Here is a 22,881-nt window from a genome sequence, read left to right as displayed (position 1 = left end):
TTCTTGCTGCCAAAACCCTTGCTTATTGTCCAACTGTACAATCAAACTGGCATTTGGCATGATAGCTGCAGCAATAAATGTGGACAATATCGGTGACAAAAGAAACTGCTTTAATAGCATTTTTACTCCTGGAAATACCACCATGCAGCAATCACCATTTAAAGAAAAGAAAAAAGCCTAAGAGAGCAATCCAGTAATGGAGCCATCCTGAAATATATTTTCCCATCATTGATATATATTATGCATATTTCATTTACCACTAATAAGCAGTACATGTGTAAATCCTCTTGTATGAAAATGTGACTGTGAATCCTAGAAAGCAAGGCTATTTTTGCATTGATAATTTAGATTCCTGAGCTTTGTCTACACCGTGCAAGGTTTTGCGCAAGAAGCTTTTTGCGGAAGATTTTCCGCAAAAACTTCTTGCGCAAAAGCGCATCCAGACCTCAAAGCACATCGTAAAAGTTATGTGCTTTTGCACAAGAGAGTGTCCACATTGCATAGACACCCTTGTGCAAGAAAGTTCTGATTGCCATTCACAGAATGGCCATCAAAGCACCTGTCCGTTTTGTGATAGGCTCTTTTTCCGCAAGAAACCCTTGTTGAGCGTCCACACACACCTTTTTGTGCAAGAACTCTTGGGCAGAAGAATAACTCTACCGGCAAAAGCCCTCTGTCCTGTCGATTTATGGCTGTTTTTACACAGAAACCCTGTAGTAAAAGAAATATGCTTAGTAGTACCACTTTCGGGTAACTCAGTAACCCAGGATGCATCTGTTTTTGATTTTCAGTCAAAGAAGATTGGAATGTCAGAATCACAAAACTAAGGAAGCAAGTGGAAGAGATATTTAATCTGAAATTTGGTAAGTTAAGCCTTAAATAAACTATGTTGCAGTGCTACTCTGCTTTAAAAAAAACCTTCTATCTAAGGAGCATTGTGGTACACACTAAATTAAAACAAACATTTAAAAATGTAGCAGAACAGATCTGGGAATCTTGAGTTTTATTCCTCATTCTGCTAGTGACTTTGGGCAAGTCATATCAGCATTCTCTGTGCCTCCAGTTGTCTGAATTTGCATGAATAGTATTTGTGCACATTTATAAAGGGCTTTGAGATCCTTGTGTGAAAAGAGCTCTTATAAAACAGTATCAGAAACTGCGGATCTAGATTGATGGTTATTGAAAGAACCTACGTAGTAAGATTCACAAAATCACTACATGTAGTGATTCCCAACTGTGGAATGGTGGTGGGAAAATAGTTTTAAATTCCTCTTCTTATCCTTTTCTGAATAGATGTGCTACTTCCCCTATAACTAATAAAAATGTCAGCCTTACGAAGAACAGTTGAAATAACATGCCTCCCATCTGAGCTTGTCACATCTTTATTTTTAGCCCAAGCATTGGGGCTTTCTGAAGCAGTGAAGGTTCCGTACCCTGTATTTGAATCAAACCCTGAGTACTTGTATGTGGAAGGCTTGCCTGAAGGAATCCCCTTCCGGAGTCCTACATGGTTTGGAATTCCACGACTTGAAAGAATTGTCCGTGGCAGTGGCAAAATCAAATTTATTGTTAAAAAGTAAGTTTACAATTTCAGTATTTTGTAACTGATGATTTCTAAAATTATATGAATCTTTTTCTGAGGCTTTTGGGTTTTTAGATGCAGCCTAATGTCTCTTATGGATAAAGTGGCAATTCACTTTCTCTTATAAAAGGACATGCCTTCCTGGTTAAATTTCATAAAATGAGGTGTATATGCATAATTGGTGTGTATCGTGCAACGTGTACCTAGAGGAGATAATAGTTCTGTATCTTGAAGCATTTTTCCAGCCAAACAAAAATCAAGGTAATTAGCCTTAGGTTTTTGAACTCTTTCCTATTACTTTACATGGAGTCTCCCATACTTCCATGACCTAAAAGATTGTTGCAGTGACTTTACATAAATTTTTCTGAATCCCAATAACTATGTAAATAACTCCCTGTACTACTTTTGCATCTGTAATTTATTAGACTGCATTCTGTAACCTATTTTACATTTTTAGGCCAGAGCTTGTTACTTCTTATTTGCCTGCTGGATTGGCTAGCAAAGTTAACACTAAAGGTAAGTGGTGAAACATTACATATTGCCCTCAATTCAGAGGCCCAGATTCCACTTCCCTTACTAGGCCGAGTAGCAGCTTGGTGCTTGAAAATAGTACAGGCTCCTGACCAAAAACGGGTGCTACCTAACATGGGCAATGGTGGTACAATCTGGCCTAAATGATTTTCCTAAAAATATAAAACCTATATTCTTACAAAACATTGGGATATGTAGCAGAAGTCAGATATGAGTATCTGCTTAAGAGCACACCAATTAAGTATACAATTCATTTATTTTATGACTGGAACAATACAAATCTGGAGGTGTAAACTACAGAAATTACTAAGGTCCATAGATTTTCTATTAATAAAGTATCTAAACTGGATCTTTGTATATTTAAAAGAAATTAGAAAATCAGTTTCTTATAGAAACTGTCAAGTCACTTACAAAATAAAGATCTTTATAACTATAAGTTTGAATTAACTTTTTGGATTTAGAGAACACACGAACCAAAAACGTAAATTCCACTTAAAACCAATAGTGCTGACGATCTTATCTGTATTTATCTTGTGTGGTGCTCACTAATGTAGTAAATATTGAATTAGCATCTATTGGACCTACTTCACATGTATTAAATTCTCTTCTTAAAGTATGGGATCTTACCTGTGTGGTTGGGCTTTCTAAATCACACCATTAAATACAGATTGTGTCAGATTATTTTATTTGTGGGATGTATCCAAGTACTGCCATTTGGCAGCTGTGCATTACGTCTGTTATTGAAGAGTAATAGTATTGTTGATTTGTAGCACTGAGTCCAAAGAGCTCAAAGAGAGCAAGAAGTCCTGCAAGCAATTCAAAGGTCCCAGAGATTGAGGTGACTGTTGAAGAAGGTAGGAAATCTTCCTTTAGGGAATATTCTTATTACAGTAAATTGCAGTAGTAACGGCAGAAGATTTTTCATACACAGTACAATTATATTATTTTTAAAAGCTTCTCTAAGTTTTGCCCCATGTAGAAAACTTAATTTAACTTCAGTTCTATTTTTCATTTCTGATTAACATTGTCAGTTATAAGAAGAATGATGCCTCTCTCAGGGCTTGTTTCGTTACACATTTGGATCTTTCATTCCAAAGTGGGAAATGAGAATTTCTTCTTTGAGTATTGTCTGCGTGGGTGCTCCACTCTGGGTGCTGGTTCATCCTCACTCTGGCGACAGGAGACTTTAGTGTCCACTGAGCACGTGCTGTGGTGCCCCTCGTGCTGTTAGTGTCTGTTAGGCATGCAGCGTAGCTCCCTCAGTTCCTTCTCTACCATCCTCTGCAGCAGACAAAACTTCTTTCCTTCCCACTGTCTCTACAGAAAAATGACAAAAACTATTATTTCCTCTTAGTTTCCTCACATTTCCAAGTTTTAAGATGGCCCACCAGACCCTATTTTAAAAAAATATATTTATTTCCGTCGTCATCGGCCCGCCGCTTCTCACCGTGCCTAATGCCCAGATCTCCCAGCTTCAAGAGGTATGAGTTGTGCTGGGATGCTATTCCCATCTCTGACAAGCATTCTGCATGCATAAAGTGCCTTGGAGAAACTCACCAGACACAAAAGTGTTCTTATTGCTCCAGATTGATGGCCAGAGCATGCGGTGACCACACTAACATGCTAAAAACCTTCCTCTATGAAAGGTTGCTCCAACCACCTTCTGAGGACACACCACCTGCCTCTAAGTCAACTTCTGAGTCGAAAGGTATGGACAAAACACATCCCTCTGCCTCTTCTGGCAAATCTCTCTCAAAAACTAGACTCTCTCCAACCCAATCCTTACCCTTGGCACCAACAGCCTCGAGAGTCAGCACCACGGACAGGCCTGGCACGTTGAACACGGCACCACCCAAGGTGCTGGCACTGCATAAGAGGGCACACTCGGAGCCCAAACAAAAACAAGCGGCACTCGCCGCACCATTGAGCCTACATGAACAACGCTTGGCACCAAAGCCACCAACTCAGTCGACACCAGCCTCAGCACCCAAGAGACCCCATACCGATATACTGCCTGCTGACCAATCAGTGCCGCCAGCAGTGATCTACCTCTTGCAGTGGTTTTCCTTCAATTCCTGACTGTCGTTAATGCGCATCAACTTGTTCTTCTCTTGACTAATCTTGAGGCCCACTCGCTCGGCTGTTTCCTGTAGGGCGTCTGCCTTCTCTTGCATATGCTCTAATTTGTCTGCAAGCAGGGCTAAGTCATCTGCAAACTCTAGATCTTCAAGCTTCCTAGTTTGAGTCCATTGGAGACCCCTTCCTGAGTCAGCATATGCCATTTTTGTGACCCAGTCTGTTTTTGTGACCCCCGCAATTGGATCACTACCTTGATGTGGTGGGGGGCTTGCGTGTCTCAAGGACCCTCAGAGCTATGCCGACGGGAGCTTACTACTCCTAGTAGGGCCACCCAAGCCAGACAGGTAGAGACCAGACAAAAAGCGATTCCCTGGTCCTCCAGTTTGGGGGTTGGGCGATGGGCTAACAACTCATCCCCATTAAAAAAAAACTTTAACTGCAGAGGGAGTCTGGAGCTTAATGAAGGCCAGGTCACAACAGGTGTATGCCAAGGCTGCCTTCTTTCACCATTACTCTTCCTGACCCTAATGGCGGACCACCCTTTCTCCCCCCCCCCCCCCCCCCCCATACAATTTTCAGCAAGGACAGAGTGATACTTTGGCCCCATCCCAAATTTCTCCTGAAAGTTCCCTCTCCCTTCCACATCAACAAACCAATACACTTACCTGCATTTTTCCCCAAGCACACTGATCCATCACATGCAGCATGGCACACCATGGATATCTGTAGAGTGCTCACGTTCTCCATTGATCGTACTACAGCTTGGAGAATCTCTCCTAGACTCTTTTTATCCTTTGCGGAATGATCTAAGGGACAGGTTGTCTCTTCTCAGAGGATCGTCAAGTGGATCTCTTCATGCATCCACACATGCTACACCATCCACAACAAAGAACCACCTGGCACTATCACTGCCCATTCTACCAGGGCCATGTCCTCTACAACCACTTTCCTCAAAAATGTTCCTCTCCAGGACATTTGCAACGCAGCCACTTGGTCATCAGACCACACATTTGCACAACATTACACGCTGGCATCCTCCATCACATCATCCATGACTGTCGGACAAGCAGCAGCCTCGGTGACAACGACAGGACTCCAAACCCATCTCTACGAGCTGACTACTGCTGTATAGTTACCCAGAGTGGAGCACCCACGGGGACACTATTCGAAGAAGAAGGAGTTACTCACCTTGTGCAGTAGCGGTGGTTCTTCGAGATGTGTGTCCCCATGGGTGCTCCACTATCCTCCCTTCTTCCCCTGCTTTGGAGCCCTGCACTGTACTAGCACGGGTAGAGAAAGAATGGAGGCAGCCACACCGTGTGCGCACCTAATGAACACTAACAGCACAAGGGGGCGCCACAGTGCGTGCACGGCAGACACTGCTAGAAAAATCCCCGGTCGCTGGTGCGAGGATGCACTAGCTCTGAGTGGAGCATCCCTGGGGCACATCTTGAAGAACCACCATTACTGCACAAGGTAACTCTTTCTTATTTTAAGGCACATAATAGGGAAGAGTGAACAGTGACTAAATTGGTGCTAAAGTATGTTATGTTTAATTCCACAATCCTTAAATCACTCCTAAACAGCATTTTTGTTCCACTGTTGACTGTTGGCTTTAATTAGTGATTAGTTGCCATATTTCATAATTTTTGTTTCTCACATAAGGTGGTTATTTGTATGCTATATCTCACTTTTATATATTAACTCTCTCTCTATATATATATCTGTTTATTTTTGCAGGTCCTAATAAACCGCAAACAACAGATGTTCGAACTAATTCTCAAACCAATGGGTCCAATATGGGCTTCAAGCCACGAGGAAGAGAATTTTCTTTTGGTAAATACTGTGGAATTTCATCTGCCTTGATATTCTTCATTAATTTTGATATTTGAAAGTTTGAGACTTTGTAATAAAGGGTTTTATTTTTAACAGTGATACCTTCATTCTGCATGTGGTGACTGAGTCAGATGCTTTGAGTTTGCAAATAATAGGCTAGCTTAACCTTTTGAGTTTATGATCACCTATCTGAAGTTCACAGTGGTCATGGAAGAACAGTTTTCTCTCTCTCTCTCTCAATGGTTTCTTGCCATTAGAAGACATATTTTGGGCTGAATCATGTGTAGGAATTTTAGCTTTTCCTCCTTGTTGTGCCCTGTGCAGGGTTATCAACATGACACACCTGAATAGCCATACTGCAGGTGTCCCATGGTATGGACCTGGTCAGGGGAGGAGGAAGTGGCTCTACTTACTGCTACTCACCCTCCCTCCCCCCAGCTAGGGGTATGGCAGTGCAACAGCATGCTTCTATTGAGGCTTTTTCTTGCTGTTACCAAAGCAGCGGGGGGGGTGCAGAGTTGTGTGCCCCCAAGAGTGGGGTGCCAGGTAAAGCGGCCCCCCGCCCAAGCCCTGCAATGCCCTTGCTGCCAGCAAATTCTTTAATCCAGCATACCCTGTTTCCCAGGGTTGTTAGGTTAAAGAGATTCAAGTATAATTACAAAATGTAAAAACCTTTCATTTTGCTCAGTACAAGTTTAGACTGGAGTTAGAAGGGTTAGTATTGATTCGGGATAAACATCTATCCTGACGTGAAACTATAGGTTGAACCTCTCTGGTCTGGTAACATCTGTGGTTTGGCATGATTTTAGTTAGCCGGATGTCCTCTCATCATGAGTATAGCCAAGTTTCCCACAGTCCCATAAAGTTGGTTTACAGCAAGGGCAGGGAACCTTTTTTTGGGTTGGGAGCTGCTGACCTACAGAAAAATCAGTTGGGGGCTGCATACAAGTGAGAAGCAAAAAAAAAAAAAAAAAAACCCAACCCCCACCCCTCACTGACATGGCCTCTGACAGAGAAGCAGAAAGACACTCTCCACATTCCCCTTGCACACCAGAGCCTAGAGGGGTCCAGGCTAGTAGATTGTGTGCGCTCCAGCCCTGTGGAGGGAAAGCAGGGGATGGAGTGCCAGCATGGGCTCCCCAATGCTGCGGGGAGAGCCCTAAGCAAGTTTGGGGCTGCATCTGGCCCCTGGACCTTAGATTCCCCACCCCTGGTTTACAGTCACCAGTCTTGACTCAGTGTTCTGTGCTGCTATTTAGCTCTAATCTTATTCCAAAATGACTTCTAAGAGCCCAGTAAGCAGTGGAAGTGTTAGCAATGTTGCTAGACAATATTGACCTCCCATGGTCCGGCAAATTCTCTGGTTCAGCCTTAGTCTGGTCCCAAGAGTGCCAGACTAAAGAGGTTAAACCTGTAGTATCATTGAGATTTCATTTCTCAAGGAAGTAGCACATCTGTCTGGCCTTTTCCAAGCTTTGGGTGCTGGCTCGGATTGTCATTCTGTGTGCCTCTGATCGGATTCATTACAGTTGGCTCTTCTGTTTGTTCATTGGCTGAGATCTGTTGTGCTCCCAGAAGAACCTGACTAGTGGATATGAGTTTAGGATTAGAGGGAATTGGTTCACTGCTGCTCAGAGCAGGATGGTCATTTTGTTCATTTTTGACGTCCCATTAATTGGTAAATTAATGTGGTAAATTGTTTTTTTTAAATATAAATATGCAAGTCCTAGAGTGATCTTTTTAAAAAAATGTTTTTTCTCTATACAAATGTTGGTCTAATTCTTCTCATTTCCTGACAGAGGCTTGGAATGCCAAAATTACTGACCTGAAACAAAAAGTTGAAAATCTTTTTAATGAAAAATGTGGTAAGCATGTACCTTTTAGTATATGATAAATGTACCTTTTGAGTACTTGATGGGGTTACTCATTTAGGCATGTATCTTATGCTTCATGATGGTTTTCATAAGCACATTCTGAAAGGCTGTAATAGTTTTGCAAACTCTGGGCCCTGTTACTTCCTATGAGGCTGATCCTCACATTGCAGACTCGAAATTCCAGTTCCCCCTACATTTTCCATGTAAGCCTGGGAATGGAGGAGTGGTGCAGGCATCAAGCAGAGGTTTGGCTTCAAAAATTCACAGACATCCTGTGGTCCATCAGATACTCATTAGTTCTATATTGCCACGTGCCTCCTGGTAGTTCATCTGGACAATGTGACTGAAAGAGGTGCTGTGCTGTCAGAGATTCAGACACTCTCTCAGGAAGAGATACTTGCTTGATTTATTGCTGACTTGAGATTTTTCCCCTTGTGTGAATGTGAAAGGGGTTGGAGGAGCATGACTGACTTTTTCTCACCAACAGTGCTGGAAATCCTTCAGGATTTTTTTGGGGGTAATTGACATGCTCTTTTTCATTTTAGGGGAAGCTCTGGGGCTTAAAGATCCTGTCAAGGTCCCGTTTGCATTATTTGAATCCTACCCAGAGGATTTCTATGTGGAAGGACTGCCAGAGGGAGTGCCATTCCGCCGACCATCCACTTTTGGCATTCCAAGACTGGAGAAGATCCTGCGAAACAAATCTAAGATAAAATTTATCATAAAAAAGTAAGAGGACAGTGTGTGCCAGTGAGAATGAGCTGCAGAGCTCAACCAAGTCAAGCCCTGAAAACTGCTAGATTCCTTCACTAACTATACTAGAATATATACTGGAATGTCAGGCAAACCAGGCAGAGCCAGAGGGTTTTTCAGATCGGGGGAATTACACATTAATAGTTTTCTGTGCTGAATTAAGGATGTTAAATTGCATTTAATCCATTAATTGAGTAGTCGATGGAATTTCCATCAATTAGTCAATAAGTGGGGGAAACTGCAGAGCTGCAGCAGGGTTAGCTCCCACCCCAGGAGCTAACCCTGCTGTGGCTCTGCTTTTTACGTATCGTAAGAGCTGCCTGGCTCTTACTACAATTAAAAAGCAGAAGTGTAGTGTCTGGGACTGGACATGAGCTGGGACAGCAGAGTCCCAGCTTGCACCCGGTCCCTCGCTGCACCTCTGCCTCCCCAGGTCTCTCCTTGGGCAGAGATGGTGCTGGGGGAACCAGCTTTTAAGCTGGCTCCCCTCAGCACTGGCTCCTGCTTTCCCCCCACGGTCAGGGAGTAGCAACTAGTTGAATAGTGACTTGACTACCTGATAAGCCTAGGATTGTCAGGTAGTTGACTACTCAATTAGTCACTTACATCCCTGTGTTGAATGCTCCTGAAAGCCTGCTTAATGGGAAGCAGTGATATTTCTGGGCTTATTGTAATGGTGGCGTTGCTTTTTCCCTTTAATGCGAGTTGCAAGCTTTGCAGTTAATATTTAAGGCCCTATCAAATTCATGGTCCATTATGGCTAATTTCAAGGCCATAGACCAGGGGTGGGGAACCTAAGACCCAGGGGCCAGATACAGCCCCTGGCTTTCCTGGATCTGGCCCCTGAGGCTTGGGGCTCCCCCAGCATTGGCGAGTCCTCACTTGTGTGCAGCCCCTGACTGATTTTTCTGTGGGTCAGTTGTCCCTTACCCAAAAAAGGTTCCCTAATCCCATTTTAGGATTTGAAAATTGGTACATTTCACATTTTCAGCAGTTTTAAACCTGATATTCCACAGTATTGTAACTATGGAGTCCTGACCCAAAAGGAGACTGTGGGGCGGAGTCACAATCCTATTGTAGGGTGGTCATGGGATCGCCACCCTCATTTCTGTGCTGCATTCTGAAGGGAGAATCTGCAGAGCTTCCTGCAGACACAGGAGGCTCCAACAGGTAGAAGTGGGTCTGATCTCCCCTGTACTACTGGTAACAGCCTAGACGGGGGCGCTTCACTGCCCTGAATTGCTTGGTAGCGATACTACTTGGTCTCTCTTTACATAGCTTCAGAAAGCACTTCACCACCTGTCCCACATGCAGCTGCAGGAACCTCAGGCTGTTGCCCAATGCCAGATGGCATCCTGCAGCAGGAGGAGACACCCAGAGGTCCATCTGTGGTCTCTTCTCACCCCCCAACAGCTATGCAGGAGATGGACAAGTCCTGTCCTTCCACTGCCCACTCAGAGCTAGGATGTCCCCTTTGATGCACTCCCTGCAGCATAGGGAAGATACAATCCAACTCCACAAGTTTCCTCTAGCTGCAGGAAACTCAAGCTGCTGCCCACTCCCAGGCAGCATCCTACAGTAGGGGCAAGCACCCAGAGGTGGGTATGGTCTCCTACTCTTCTCCCCCCCCCCTTCCCTCCAATAGAGCAGTTTGCAGGGGGAGGACAAGTCCTTCCTTCCCCTGTGCAATCAGAGCTGAGAAGCCTCCTTTGATGGGGTGCTTCTAGGAACAAGGAGACCCTTAATTTCACAGAGAAGGGCTTATTTCAAGGTCTGACAATGCCCTTTTTATGGCAATGAAATCGGTAGGGTCCTGTTAATAATCATTTGTAGCTAAAAGGTCACCAACACTGCAGCAAGGAGTAAGGATCTTAAATCAAGCTTTTAATGGATTACAAAAACTTTGCATTCAAAATAACTGCAAGAATCTGTGCACAAATATAGGAACAAGGGTTTGATATGGAATTTTGCAAGTTTAACTGTTGCAACCTTTTTTGACTACTTGGGCAAGAGCTGCTGTGTTTATATTGCTGTCCTTAAAGTAGAAACGTTAGGGTGTTAGGGATTTGATAGCTGTGCTGTGGTGAAAGTAGACAACTAAGCTGCTCAGTATTCTTATTAACTGTATGTGTAACAGCCTGACTAGCATTATTATACTAACTTTGCTCTCCCTCTCTTGACTGCTCAGTTTTGACAGCTAGTACTTTCTTTGCTGTTGGAAGGAAATGACAGATTAAGTGTAACATTCCTGTTCTATATAAAATGTTCAAATCTGTTCATCTGCAGGCCTGAGATGTTCGAGGCGGCGATTAAAGAAAGTTCTGCTAAAAGTCCCCAGAGTAAGTTTTATGATGGCTAAGGAGTTTGGATGATGATTTGTCTTGTGCTTCTTTCAAAGATTATACCACTTCAGGAACTTGCCCAGTGGAAACCAAGTTGTGAAAACTTCATGATATGTTCACTAGAAAGTCTTACCCAAATAGAAATCAAGCCCACGTATAACCATGGTGCATCGCTGTAATAAAAAAAATGTTCCTACACTGAAGAGCTGTAAAGCTATTCTTTTTTACGTCTGTCTAGTTCTTCTACTCAGCAATTCAGCTTCAATAATGGCTTTTTTGTAGTCAATTTTGTATTATCTAGCATACCTAGGGCCTCTGATCCCCTTGCATTGGCTGTTACAATCCTTCCTTCAAAGCAGTAGGAAGATGTGGCTCATCTAAAGCTTTATAGTGCTGAAAATGCACCCTCTGAAATGGAAGGAGCCATTTTGCCTCAGCTCCAACCTGTAATGCAATCTTGACAAGAGAGCAAAATGGAGAGAGCGGTAAAGTTCCTGTATCAATCATATGAAAAGGATACTGGTTAAATGTTGGGTTTCTGAGATGTATTCATTGGGCCTGATGCTCCTCTCAGTGGTTCAACTCGGAGGTAACTCCACTGAAGTTGGTGAAATTACACCAGTGTAAAGGTAATATCAGTGAGAGGAGGCTCAGGAACAAAACCTATTGGACCAGACCTTCAGTTGTTGTAAATAGACATTGGAAATCTTTTATAGTTGATTTCTAGGGGGGAAGCTGTTTTAACAAATAGAGAGGAACTGGTTGAGAATTTGAAAGTGGAAGGCAGCTTGGGCGAAAGTGATCATGAAATCAGAGAGTTCATGATTCTAAGGAATGGTAGAAGGGAGAACAGCAAAATAGAGACCATGGATTTCAGGAAGGTAGATTTTGGTAAACTCCGAGCTGGTAGGTAAGGCCCCATGGGAAGCAAGACTAAGAGGAAAAACAACTGAAGAGAGTTGGCAGATTTCAAAGGGAAATTATTAATGGCCCAAAAGCAATCTATTCCACTGCATAGGAAAGATAGACAGTATGGCTTGGCTTAACCAGGAGGTCTTGCATAATCTCAAAATCAAAAAGGAGTCACATGAAAAGTGGAAACTAAGACATACTACAAAGTATGAATATAAGCAAACAATACAGATATGCAGGGGCAAGATTAGAAAGGCAAAGGCACAAAATGAGCTCAAACTAGCGAGAAACATAAAGGGTAACAAGCAGACACTCTATAAATATATTAGAAGCAAGAGGAAGACCAAGGACAGGGTAGGCCCACTGCTCAGTGAGGAGGGAGAAACAATAACAGGAAACTTGGAAATGGCAGAGGTGCATAATGACTTCTTTGTTTCGGTCTTCAACAAGAAGTCTGATGATGAAGGAATGGCTAATACAGTGAATGCTAGTGGAAATGGGATAGGTTTAGAAGATAAAATAAAAAAGAACAAGTTTAAAAATTACTTAGAAAAGTTATATGTGTACAAGTCACCAGGGCCTGATGAAATGCATCCTAGAATACTCAAGGAGCTGATAGAGGAGGTATCTGAACCTTTAGCTATCATCTTTGAAAAATTATGAAAGACAGCAGAGATTCCAGAAGACTGGGAAAGGGCAAATATAGTGCCCATCTATAAAAAGCGAAATAAGAACAACCCAAGAAACTACAAACCAGTCAGTTTAACTTCTATGCCAGGAAAGATAATGGAGCAAGTAATTAAGGAATTCATCTGCAAACATATGGAAGAAAATAAAGTGATAGGTAACAGCCAGCATAGATTTGTAAAGAACAAATCATGTCAAACCAATCTGATAGCTTTCCTTGATAGGATAACATGTCTTCTGGATAAGGGAGAAGCAGTGCACGTGGTATACCTACACTTCTATAAGACTTTTGATACGGTCTCGCATGATCTTTTCATCAATAAACTAGGAAAATACAACTTAGATGGGGCTACTAAAAGGTGGGTGCATAACTGGCTGGATAACCATTCTCAGAGATTAGTTAACAGCGGTTCACAATCATGTTGGAAGGTCATAACAAGCGGCGTTCCGCAGCAGTCTGTTTTGGGACTGGTTCTGTTCAATAAATATCTTCATCAACAATTTAGACATTGGCATAGAGAGTATGCTTATAAAGTTTGCAGATGATACCAAGCTGGCAGAGGTTTCATCTGCTTTGGAGGATGGGGTCATAATTCAAAATGATCTGGACTAACTGGAGAAATGGTCTGAGATAAATAGGATGAAGTTTAATAAGGACAAATGCAAAGAATTCCACTTAGGAAGGAACAATCCATTTCACACATACAGAATGGGAAGCGACTGTCTAGGAAAGAGTACTGCAGAAAGGGATCTAGGGGTCATAGTGGACCGTGAGCTAAATATGAGTCAAAGTGTGACGCTGTTGCAAAAAAAGCAAACGTGATTCTGGGATGCATTAACAGGTGTGTTGTGAGCAAGACATGAGAAGTCATTCTTCCATTCTACTCTGCACTGATTAGGCCTCAGTTGGAGTATTGTGTCCAGTTTCTGGGCACCACATTTCAAGAAAGATTTGGAGAAGGTCCAGAGAAGAGAAACAAGAATGATTAAAGGTCTAGAGAACATGAGCTATGAGGGAAGACTGAAAGAATTGGGCTTGTTTAGTTTAGAAAAGAGAAGACTGAGGGGGGACATGATAGCGGTTTTCAAGTACCGAAAAGAATGCTACAAGGGGGAGAGAGGAAAATTGTTCTCCTTGGCCTCTGAGTATAGGACAAGGAGCAATGGGCTTAAACTGCAGCAAGGGAGGTTTAGGTTGGACATTAGGAAAAACTTCCTGCCTGTCAGAATGGTGAACCACTGGAATAAATTGCCTAGAGAGGTTATGAAATCTCCATCTCTGGAAATATTTCAGAGCAGGTTAGATAGACATCCATCAGGGATGGTCTAGAGACGGTGCTTGGTCCTGCTGTGAGGGCAGGGGACGGGTCTTGGTGACCTTTCGAGGTCCTTTCCAGTTCTGGTTTTCTAGGATTCTATGTGGGTGACAATTTAATATTCTACCATTTGTTCTAGTGACTTAACTAGTGTTACTAAAAGTTGAGTGTTCTGGTTTATTGCTTTGACCAAACATGAAAATACCCACGCATTTTTTTTTAAATAAATTCTCATTGGAAAATCTGCTCAGCAAAGAAAAACTAGGACCTTGTAACATAAATGAACTCTTTCTCCTCTTGACTTCAGTAGTTAGTAAGAAATAGTTGAAGGATAAACTTTGAGATGTGAAGTCCCATTTTTAATAATGAATTAAGCACTTTAAAGTCTAAGTGTCATTGATAGTCAAGGGACTTAAGCATTTAGACTAAGTGCTTTTGGAAAACAAAACTTGGACATTTAAACTTTTTTTTTAACAGCAAATCTGTGTTTCTCCCCCAGTGTTGGTTTTTTTAAAATAAATATATATATACTGGAATGATGTCAGCTCATCTTCAGCCATTTTTCTCCTAATTTAAATGTCTGTTTCTGTTTAAGGAAAAACCAGTTCATCCAATACATCAAATACACCAAGCACCACAACAAAACCAGTGGTGAACACAGCTGCAGGTGTTGAAGATCTTAACATCATTCAAGTGACTATACCAGGTATTTGAACACTCTGATTTTTTTTGCTTGCTTACTGGTTATAGCTCTCACTCTTCATGACAGGAGCTCTTTGCCTAATATACTACTGTTCTCTCCCTCCATCCTGGTTTGCCCTTTGGCTCAAAGAGTAACCAGGAATAGCTTCTTTTCAGTGACCTTTGCTTACACCGTTGTCACGCTGATTATTTTTTTAAACTTTTATGATTGTGGATTACTTAGTGAAATGTGAAAAAGAATAAATCTCCGTTCAGGTCCCATGTGCTTTCTTCCTCTACCCCATCATATGCTAAATTAAGCATTAACTTGCAACCCTGTTGCCAGTCTCAATAGACAGAATTAGGGTTAAATGATCATGGAAGTTCTCTTCTGTAGAAGTGGTCACTTTAGCTCAAGGATAAATTACACGGGTTAGGCAGTGTGGGAAAACTTGCACTGTGGCTAAATAGAGGATTTCAGTCCCAAGTCTGACAATTTTGCTACATTTACTAAAAATGAATTGAGGTTTGTAAATAGTGGCTTGAGTCAATAAATGTTACCTTTTAATCTAATATTGTCCTGCAAATATTTTGAAATAATTTTCAGGCATACTTACATCCTTAAAATGGCAACTTTTTATAGTTTTCATATTTAAAAACTCCTCCATTACTGCTAAAAAAAGTGAAAAGGCCTCTTTTTGTTCACTTTAGTCAATGCTGAATAAAGCAAACATCTGTGCTTGTTTTAAATAAATACTTTTGCAGAACTGCATTAGTTTAAGAAGAAAATCACCTGCTGACCTAGGTGTGGGGAGCTTAAGGCCTCCCTCCTGGGTGGGGGAGGAGGGGAGAACTAGAGCCCCCTCCGCCCCCTCGGCCAACACCCTATCCCATAGGCCACACCAGAACCCACCCCACCACCTCACTTTCTGGTCGTCCCTTATCCCACCTTCCACTGGGGGGGCCTGATTACCTGGCCCTTGAGTTACCTGGATCTTGCCCCGGAGGCTTAGGGCCTCCCCCAGTATCAGGGAGCCCACACTAGTACTGAGGTCCCTCTGCCACCTCCCTGCAGCTGCTGGCCCCTAACTGATTTTTCTGTGGGTCAGTGGCCCCCAGCCTAAAAAAGCACTCCTGTGTTAAACCCTGACACTAATAATTTCTTTCAGATGATGAAAATGAAAGATTATCCAAAGTAGAAAAGGCTCGACAGCTGAGAGAACAAGTAAATGACCTCTTCAGCCGGAAGTTTGGTAACTGCTTTTATTTCTGAGTTGAAATAGCTTTGAAAGTAACCACTGTCTTTTAATTTGGTTTTAAATAAGGATAACTTATAGGGTATAATATCCATTACAATTGACGTTTTGGTACTGTGTATATAACCAGTAAGTAACTTTTTAATCTAATTTATAGGCATCAGCTTCTACAGAAATCTAGTTTGAGGGCTAAATTGTTTTGTTTTTAAATAGAAATCCCTGTGATTATAGATTATACATGATGTGCAGTATTGAGGAGAGTGAGTATGTATCTACACACGAGCAAAATAAATACTTCATGTGTAAACCCAGAATCTACTTAAAGCTGCATAGTCCTGATCAGTTAACACTTTAAAATATTAAAGCTGAAAAAAATCTTTTGCGTTTTATTTACCCTTTCACAGTTGCATGTTTCTCTACTTTTTATGCTACATTCAGCTTGAACGATGAAATCTGCCTACTTGGTTTCTTTCTGTTGATCATTCACTAGCATTGGGTTGCGTTGCTGTCATTATGAGGGGGATCTTTTTCCTTTCATGAAAATGTGTATCATTTCCTGTGTGCGTGTTTTTTTAATAAAACCTAATTTTTAGTCCTTTCTATATAGAGCTGTAATACTTGGACACTGGTGACTCTCGTGAGCCATAACCTTCATGATTGTAGCCTGGTGCACTGATCATTTGGAAGCTACCCAATATAATGTTTTAAATGGCAAGTGCACTTAAAGGTTATAGCACTTGAGATTATTTTAAATGCTTGTTTTCACATCACTTTGTTCTTATTTCACTTAATTTGTAAACGGAGATTTGCATATGTGGGTCACAGTTCAACTCACAACGTCTTTTATTTAGGTGAAGCAATTGGTATGGGTTTCCCTGTGAAAGTCCCATACAGAAAAATCACCATAAATCCTGGGTGCGTGGTGGTGGATGGAATGCCTCCTGGAGTGGCATTTAAAGCTCCCAGTTATCTAGAAATCAGCTCCATGAGGAGGATTTTGGAATCAGCAGAGTTTATCAAATTTACTGTCATTCGGTATGTGACTCTCATTTTACTGACATTAGTTACATTATATAACCAATGTTGATTCAGCTGTCATGGGAATAGCCAATACGTTTGGAAAAATCAATGTCCAAAAATGGAAGGAATCTTCAATATAATAAATGTGGGGCGGTGTTAACTATATTGACTAACAATCAGTTGTAGTTATTTTAAATTCAAGTAATTGAGGGTGCACATCATTAACATGAAAATTCTCACGCGGCTCCGCTCCCCACTCCCTGGTACTGACAGCTCCCTCTTCGGTCCCAGACCCTTGTTTTGACTCCTGCACTACTACTCCTCCCCCCCATCAACCCCTCCTGCCCTGAGCCCCCACACAAACCTCCATCCTCTTCCTGGAACACTTCATACACCCCTGCCCTGACCGTGCTCTCTCTAAGCTGCTTGGTACCCCAGCTGCTTCTTGAGCCCCACCCAGCCCAGAGCTCAGGACTCGCACATGGAGCTTTGCTGGGAGAGGCCGGCTGGGAGAGACTCGCTGCTCTGTCCTCAGCAGGGGTCTGCTTCTGTCGCTGAGGGAGACGTGCCTCTGCTCCCTCTGCCCCCAGCCAGGGAGCTTCGTGCATGAGTCAGGAGCCCCTGGCTAGGCAGAGCTCATTAAGCAGCTGCGAGACTGTGTTGCCACACAGCTTAGAGGGAAACTTGGCACCTCTTTGAGGGGGAGGGGTGTTGATAGGACGGTACCTGTAAGAAATGTATGTTTCTTTCACCCCTGCTCGTAATGGTAAATTGTATGTATGTAATCATTTAAATTTCCAGATCAGCATGGCTATGTTTTAAAAGTTGTACACAACAACCTGAAGTTTAAGATTTTTATTTTCTGTTTTGCCTAATGTTCTTGAGACTGTTCCTCTTAAAATCTAGTTCAGGTACTATTTTTGATAAAATATGATAATTACCCTGGAAGTTAATTTAATCAAGAATTAAATGCATTTGCTTATACAGTTAAATAAATTAGATTTTGGAATTTATACATCAGGAGCGTGAAACCTTTTTCAGTCAGAAGCCATTGAGCCACAGAAAAATCAGTCTGGGGCCTACACACAAGCAAAAAAACCAAACCCCAACAATCCCACCCCTCAGTCACACACAACTCAGAACACAACACCTTCAGTCCCAAAGGGAGGTGTCAAGACTCGGGGTTTGCAGTGCAGAGACTTTCCGCAGGCCAGATCAAATGCAGCTGGGGGCCAGATCTGGCTCAGAAGCCATACATTTCCCACCTGTTCTAGATGATGAATCAAGAAAGTGAAAATATAAACACTTAGATTCTATTACAAGGGATCAAATCCAGCAGTTCTGCTAGTTAGAAATTAGTTTCTAAAAAGTCAGTTTAGTGAGGTCTAGATTTTGCAGCCCTTAATTGAGATTGATTCTGAGCTCAAGAGTCTTGATCAATATAAGAACCTGCAGCATTAGGGCCCATTTGAAGATTAGATTGTCCTGGCAACTGACTGAAAGAAGGACTTGTACCTTCTAGAGATGGAGACTGCTTCATAAACCACTCCCCTGTGGGCGCAACTGTGCCAAAATATTCCAGTCCCTCCCTTTAATTTGTGTTCCATTATGAGCCCTCAGGTGAGGCCCTCCATAAGAGGGAAAGATTGTACATAAGAGTGATCTTTAGAAACATTAAATATTATGCTCTTTTTTAACAGCCCATTTCCAGGACTTGTGATTAACAACCGTAAGTATTCCATTTTTTGTCATTTTGAATGCTGCTTACGTAGCACTCCACAGGGCATGCTAGATTATTGCAGCATTATTCCAGGGTGGCAGAAGTTCCAGAGCATTAACTGCAAAATGTGGATAAATTATTTTGTTAGTACTTAGTCAGGAAATCTAAACATGCTTGGTTTATTTATAGGAGGGCAGTGTGACTGACTTACAAAACCACATGAGTTAAGTGCCAGCTTCAAACTTACACAGTTCATTCTGCAGGATCCCAGAGCATAACAGAACCACAGTGAAGTCAGTTATAGACTCCTACAGTATTCTCTTCACATCAGGAGTGGTTACGTTCCAATAGCAGTTGACATGTAGAAGTGTGTCAGTAGCAGTGCAAAGGCACTGTAGTGAAAAATTATGTATTCAGCTGAGAATTTAGGGAGACAGTGTAATTACCCAATTAGGACTTTGGCCAGGCCACTGAAATATTGCAGAAAAATGCCTAGGTATTTTCTGTTCTCTTAAATAGTCATGACCTTGGTTTTAAGCCTCATTTCAAAAAAAGTACCTTTGAGCTAATGGTATTAGAGGTGATAATTGGGGAAGCTATCTTGGTAATGGGTAAGATAGTTTGAGTGTTTGTTCATTCCTTCTCGGAGAGTGTCGAATTTTAACATGAATGACAGTTCAGAGGATTCCCTTTCAAGATTCTAATACCATTAGCTCACAAACATCCCACTCTCCCCACCTCTAATATCATCAATTCAGACACTTACCTTCCTTCCCCCCCCCCCCCCCCCGCATCCTCCTCCTGTTCTGAAATGTGATTTGTCCTTTTCATATGTGTTCATTTGTTTTAATTGTATCCTTTGGTATATATGGTTGTGACTATTTTCTTCCACTATTTGATCTGAGGAAGTGGGTCTGGCCCACAAAAGCTCATCATCTAATAAACCATCTTGTTAGTCTTTAAAGTGCTACATTGTCCTGCATTTTGCTTCAGCTACCCCAGACTAACACGGCTACATTTCTATCAGTATAAATTCCTGATTTTCTTCCACCAATACCAGTACAGACACCTGATTTCTTCCATCATTGGAAGGAGATTGAGAATAGGATCAAGTCCTGTTTCTAACCCCCCACAAATGTCTACCATCAGATCCTCAATGATCCTGGCAATCTGAGGTATCTAGGTACAGTGAGAATTGCCTATTGCTTCAGTACAGTTAGTGATCTTACCATTTATTGTATACTGCCCTTGGAAAACCAGTCTTATTTAACATCATCAAGGGAGATGTTAGTGGAGGGGATTATAATGAATCTTGAGCTTCTGAGGGAAGAGACGTGGCAAACACTTGTATTGAGCACAAGGGGATATATAATTCAGTAACTGTGAATATAACTTGTTTATGCAACAGGTTCGTAGGGTTGAACATACAGTAGAATGTAAATGCCATTGGAATGTTGGAGAAGCCTTTTCTTTTTAAACCTAAACAATTGACTGTATTTATTCTCTCAGAGTTAATGGAGAAAACTGAATCAGAAACACCAGCTGCGGCACCAACACCAGCTGCGGCACCGGCGCCAGTAGTAAAAGGTGAATAGAGGAGTAATGAATTGCTTTTTGGAGGGCAATAAGAGTCAGATTAAGGGGCTTGCTAATGATTGAAATTGTTGTCCAATTTAGTCTGTATCGTAGGCGTGCAAAGGCTGATGCTGTTGATATTCCAGATGATATTTTGAAAGTGTGCGCACTCCGGTGGTGAAGAATTTTAAAATTGGAGTAGGAAGAAACATTGCTCCCTTTTTAATTTTGTTTTTTTAATTAGTTTGGTCTTGGGGTATTTTTTAAAGGAGGAAGAATTAGAATTAGCATATAAAGGCGGTTCTTTTGTTCATTCCTCCGTCTTTCCATCTTTCTCTCAAAAAACTGAGCATTCCTTGGCCAGATCTTAGTTTAACCAAACCAGTTGGCCTATCACTTTCAAGGAGCAAATGTAGGGGCACTTCATTAGGATGAAGACATTGAGATCGTTTCTTGTCCTTTTTACCTTGCCCCTATAATCCCTGTTCATATCTTCAACAGCACAATAACTGCTTGTGCCTCTAGAAAGCTGTTTATATGTCTAAATAAAGATATACAGTTATAATGTACCCCCTTAGGTAGCAAAAAGATGTACTGAATCTAGTGTAAAGGTTCTATTTAGCAGTAAATCCACATGTTTTAAAGGTTGTGTCAACTAGTCACAAAGTACCTTTCTTTAGAAAATAACTGATGTACAAATGGAAAAGTTGATTAAAATAAATTATTTAAATAGAGGTTTTCCACTTGCTGATTTAAATCAATACTCTGCTTACATACTTGCTAATAGAACATCCTTCTTAGAAGCGACTTTATAGAGGTCATCCATGTCCTATTTCCCACACACAAGATTCTGAAGCTGTTATTGTGTTGATGTTAAAGTGTATATTTAGTTTGCTTTTTTTCTCCATTCATACACCTTTAGGTACATCATTGCCTGATGAGTATTTTCAGTCCATTAAGACTCTTGCATATGTATAAAGCAGTGAATCTCACCATACTCTGTGGTGATGGCTAATTTAAATTTATTTTTTAATTATCTTCAGCAGGTCACAGTTGGATACAGTATTTGAAAGTGATCACAGGAGAGAATAATCGCTAGCTTTCTCAAGACTTGCTACAATATTTATCTTGTGCACATTGTTTAAACTATGTTTGTGTTAATTTTATTATCTATTTTTTTCATTTAAGAGCCCGCTGAACCAAGCCAAATAGAAGTATCTGTAGAAGGTGAGTGCTGTCGTTTATTACAAACAATATGTATTTTTGGTGATTTTAAAGAAGGTTGTATCACTTCTAATAAAATTAAGAAGATGAAGAGGTGTTTAATCAAAACATGTCATTCTATTTTGTCTCCTGGTTCTGCATGAAGTGTTGGTTTGCATGATAATCATACAGCTCTACCTGAAAATTACTCTGCTGTAAAAATTGGTTACTCAGATTTTGCTTAATAATGAAGTTAATGAGTTGTTTAGTAAGTCATGACTTTGTGTAGCTGTGCTCATATTCTAAATGTCTGTCTTTATTCATTTGTTCCCACAATTCACAGAATGGTAACAATCACCAGAGAAAAGAAATTATTTCCATAGAAGGGCACCATTTTGAGTGCTGTTTTGCTATTTAATCATTTTCAAGAATTATGTTTTTAAAAATATAAGGATATTTTCTTAATATTCTTCTGCAGTTATTGACTTTTCCAGTGCAGTGTTGTCATTGATATTAATGAAAAGTTGGTCGAAAAGATTCTTGTTTCTTTTCCAACAGATGTAGCAGAAACAGAAGAAAGTTCTGAAATAAAACAGGAGCCGGACCCAACGTGGTAGACCTTATCAATATTAGGGTAAAATAATTTGGTATCTGTCAAAATTAATAGTTGTTAGTGGATATTATTTTTACACTGATTTGTAGAGAATGTATAATTTACGGCTAAGGCACAAAGCTGGACATCAGGAGATTAGAGCTTTCTTACTAGCTCTGACTTTGCCTTGGCCTATGATTTTATGCGAATCACTTTCTGTCTTTGGCTTACCCAGGTACTGTGCACTTTAAGTTTTTAAGGCATTCAGATACTAAATTGGTGAGTCCTATAGTACTGCTTATAAATACATATGGATTAAGATTACATACATAAGAAGACGTGAGGTTTAATTTCATTAATGTTTTAATGAGTTTTGACATGATTGGATGCAAAGGATATTATTGTTGGTATAGCCGATATAGCTGACAATTGTAATTAAGCATGGTATTTCTTCATTTTAACATTGCCTGAATTTGAGAAACACAATAGACTAATTAGCTATGATTTTAAAAAGTGATTGCTATTCATTTTAAAAGTTTTATCTTTCACTTTCTTTTAATCTCAGAAAAATCTCATTTCAAGTTTTGGGACAAAGATTCAGAGTAAATCTTACTTTATTTGAACTAGTTTTTCCATTTCTTGTTCTTACAACAGGATTCTGGTGACAGTTGAGACTGTACTAGTTGTGGTGTTGTGCCAACAAATAAAAATATACCAAATTATAATTTACTCTTAAGGGTTTATTTGTTTATAAACCATACAGAAAGGAATGTTAAATATTAAGACTTACTGCATCTGCACCAGTTTTTCTAAGTTTGAATTTATTAAAAAGCTGTGGAATAATTTTTTTTAGTTTTGAACTTGGATACTTTTGTAACCTGTCAACTTCACTCACATAAGGATGGGTTGTATTTGTCTAGTA

The 22,881-nt window shown here is 40.9% G+C and overlaps 1 protein-coding gene across 2 annotated transcripts in view; it reads left to right on the top strand.

Annotated features, from left to right (window-relative positions):
• Window positions 1-22,881, top strand: part of GTF2I (general transcription factor IIi) — a 106,915-nt gene that overhangs the window by 82,824 nt on the left and 1,210 nt on the right. For both annotated transcript variants that reach the window (XM_075904293.1, XM_075904292.1), the window contains 15 exons: window positions 792-863; window positions 1,393-1,576; window positions 2,040-2,098; window positions 2,884-2,967; window positions 5,933-6,028; window positions 7,828-7,893; window positions 8,448-8,631; window positions 10,942-10,994; window positions 14,508-14,618; window positions 15,763-15,846; window positions 16,701-16,884; window positions 18,570-18,598; window positions 20,099-20,176; window positions 21,353-21,391; window positions 21,926-22,001. In XM_075904293.1, the coding sequence (XP_075760408.1) occupies window positions 792-863; window positions 1,393-1,576; window positions 2,040-2,098; window positions 2,884-2,967; window positions 5,933-6,028; window positions 7,828-7,893; window positions 8,448-8,631; window positions 10,942-10,994; window positions 14,508-14,618; window positions 15,763-15,846; window positions 16,701-16,884; window positions 18,570-18,598; window positions 20,099-20,176; window positions 21,353-21,391; window positions 21,926-21,984 (1,382 nt within the window). In that variant the 3' untranslated portion in view covers window positions 21,985-22,001. The remainder of the gene's footprint in view (window positions 1-791; window positions 864-1,392; window positions 1,577-2,039; window positions 2,099-2,883; window positions 2,968-5,932; window positions 6,029-7,827; window positions 7,894-8,447; window positions 8,632-10,941; window positions 10,995-14,507; window positions 14,619-15,762; window positions 15,847-16,700; window positions 16,885-18,569; window positions 18,599-20,098; window positions 20,177-21,352; window positions 21,392-21,925; window positions 22,002-22,881) is intronic.

This window comes from Pelodiscus sinensis, chromosome 21, assembly GCF_049634645.1.
Source record: "Pelodiscus sinensis isolate JC-2024 chromosome 21, ASM4963464v1, whole genome shotgun sequence".
NCBI lineage: Eukaryota > Metazoa > Chordata > Testudines > Trionychidae > Pelodiscus > Pelodiscus sinensis.
This window is presented reverse-complemented; position numbering and strand designations above follow the sequence as displayed.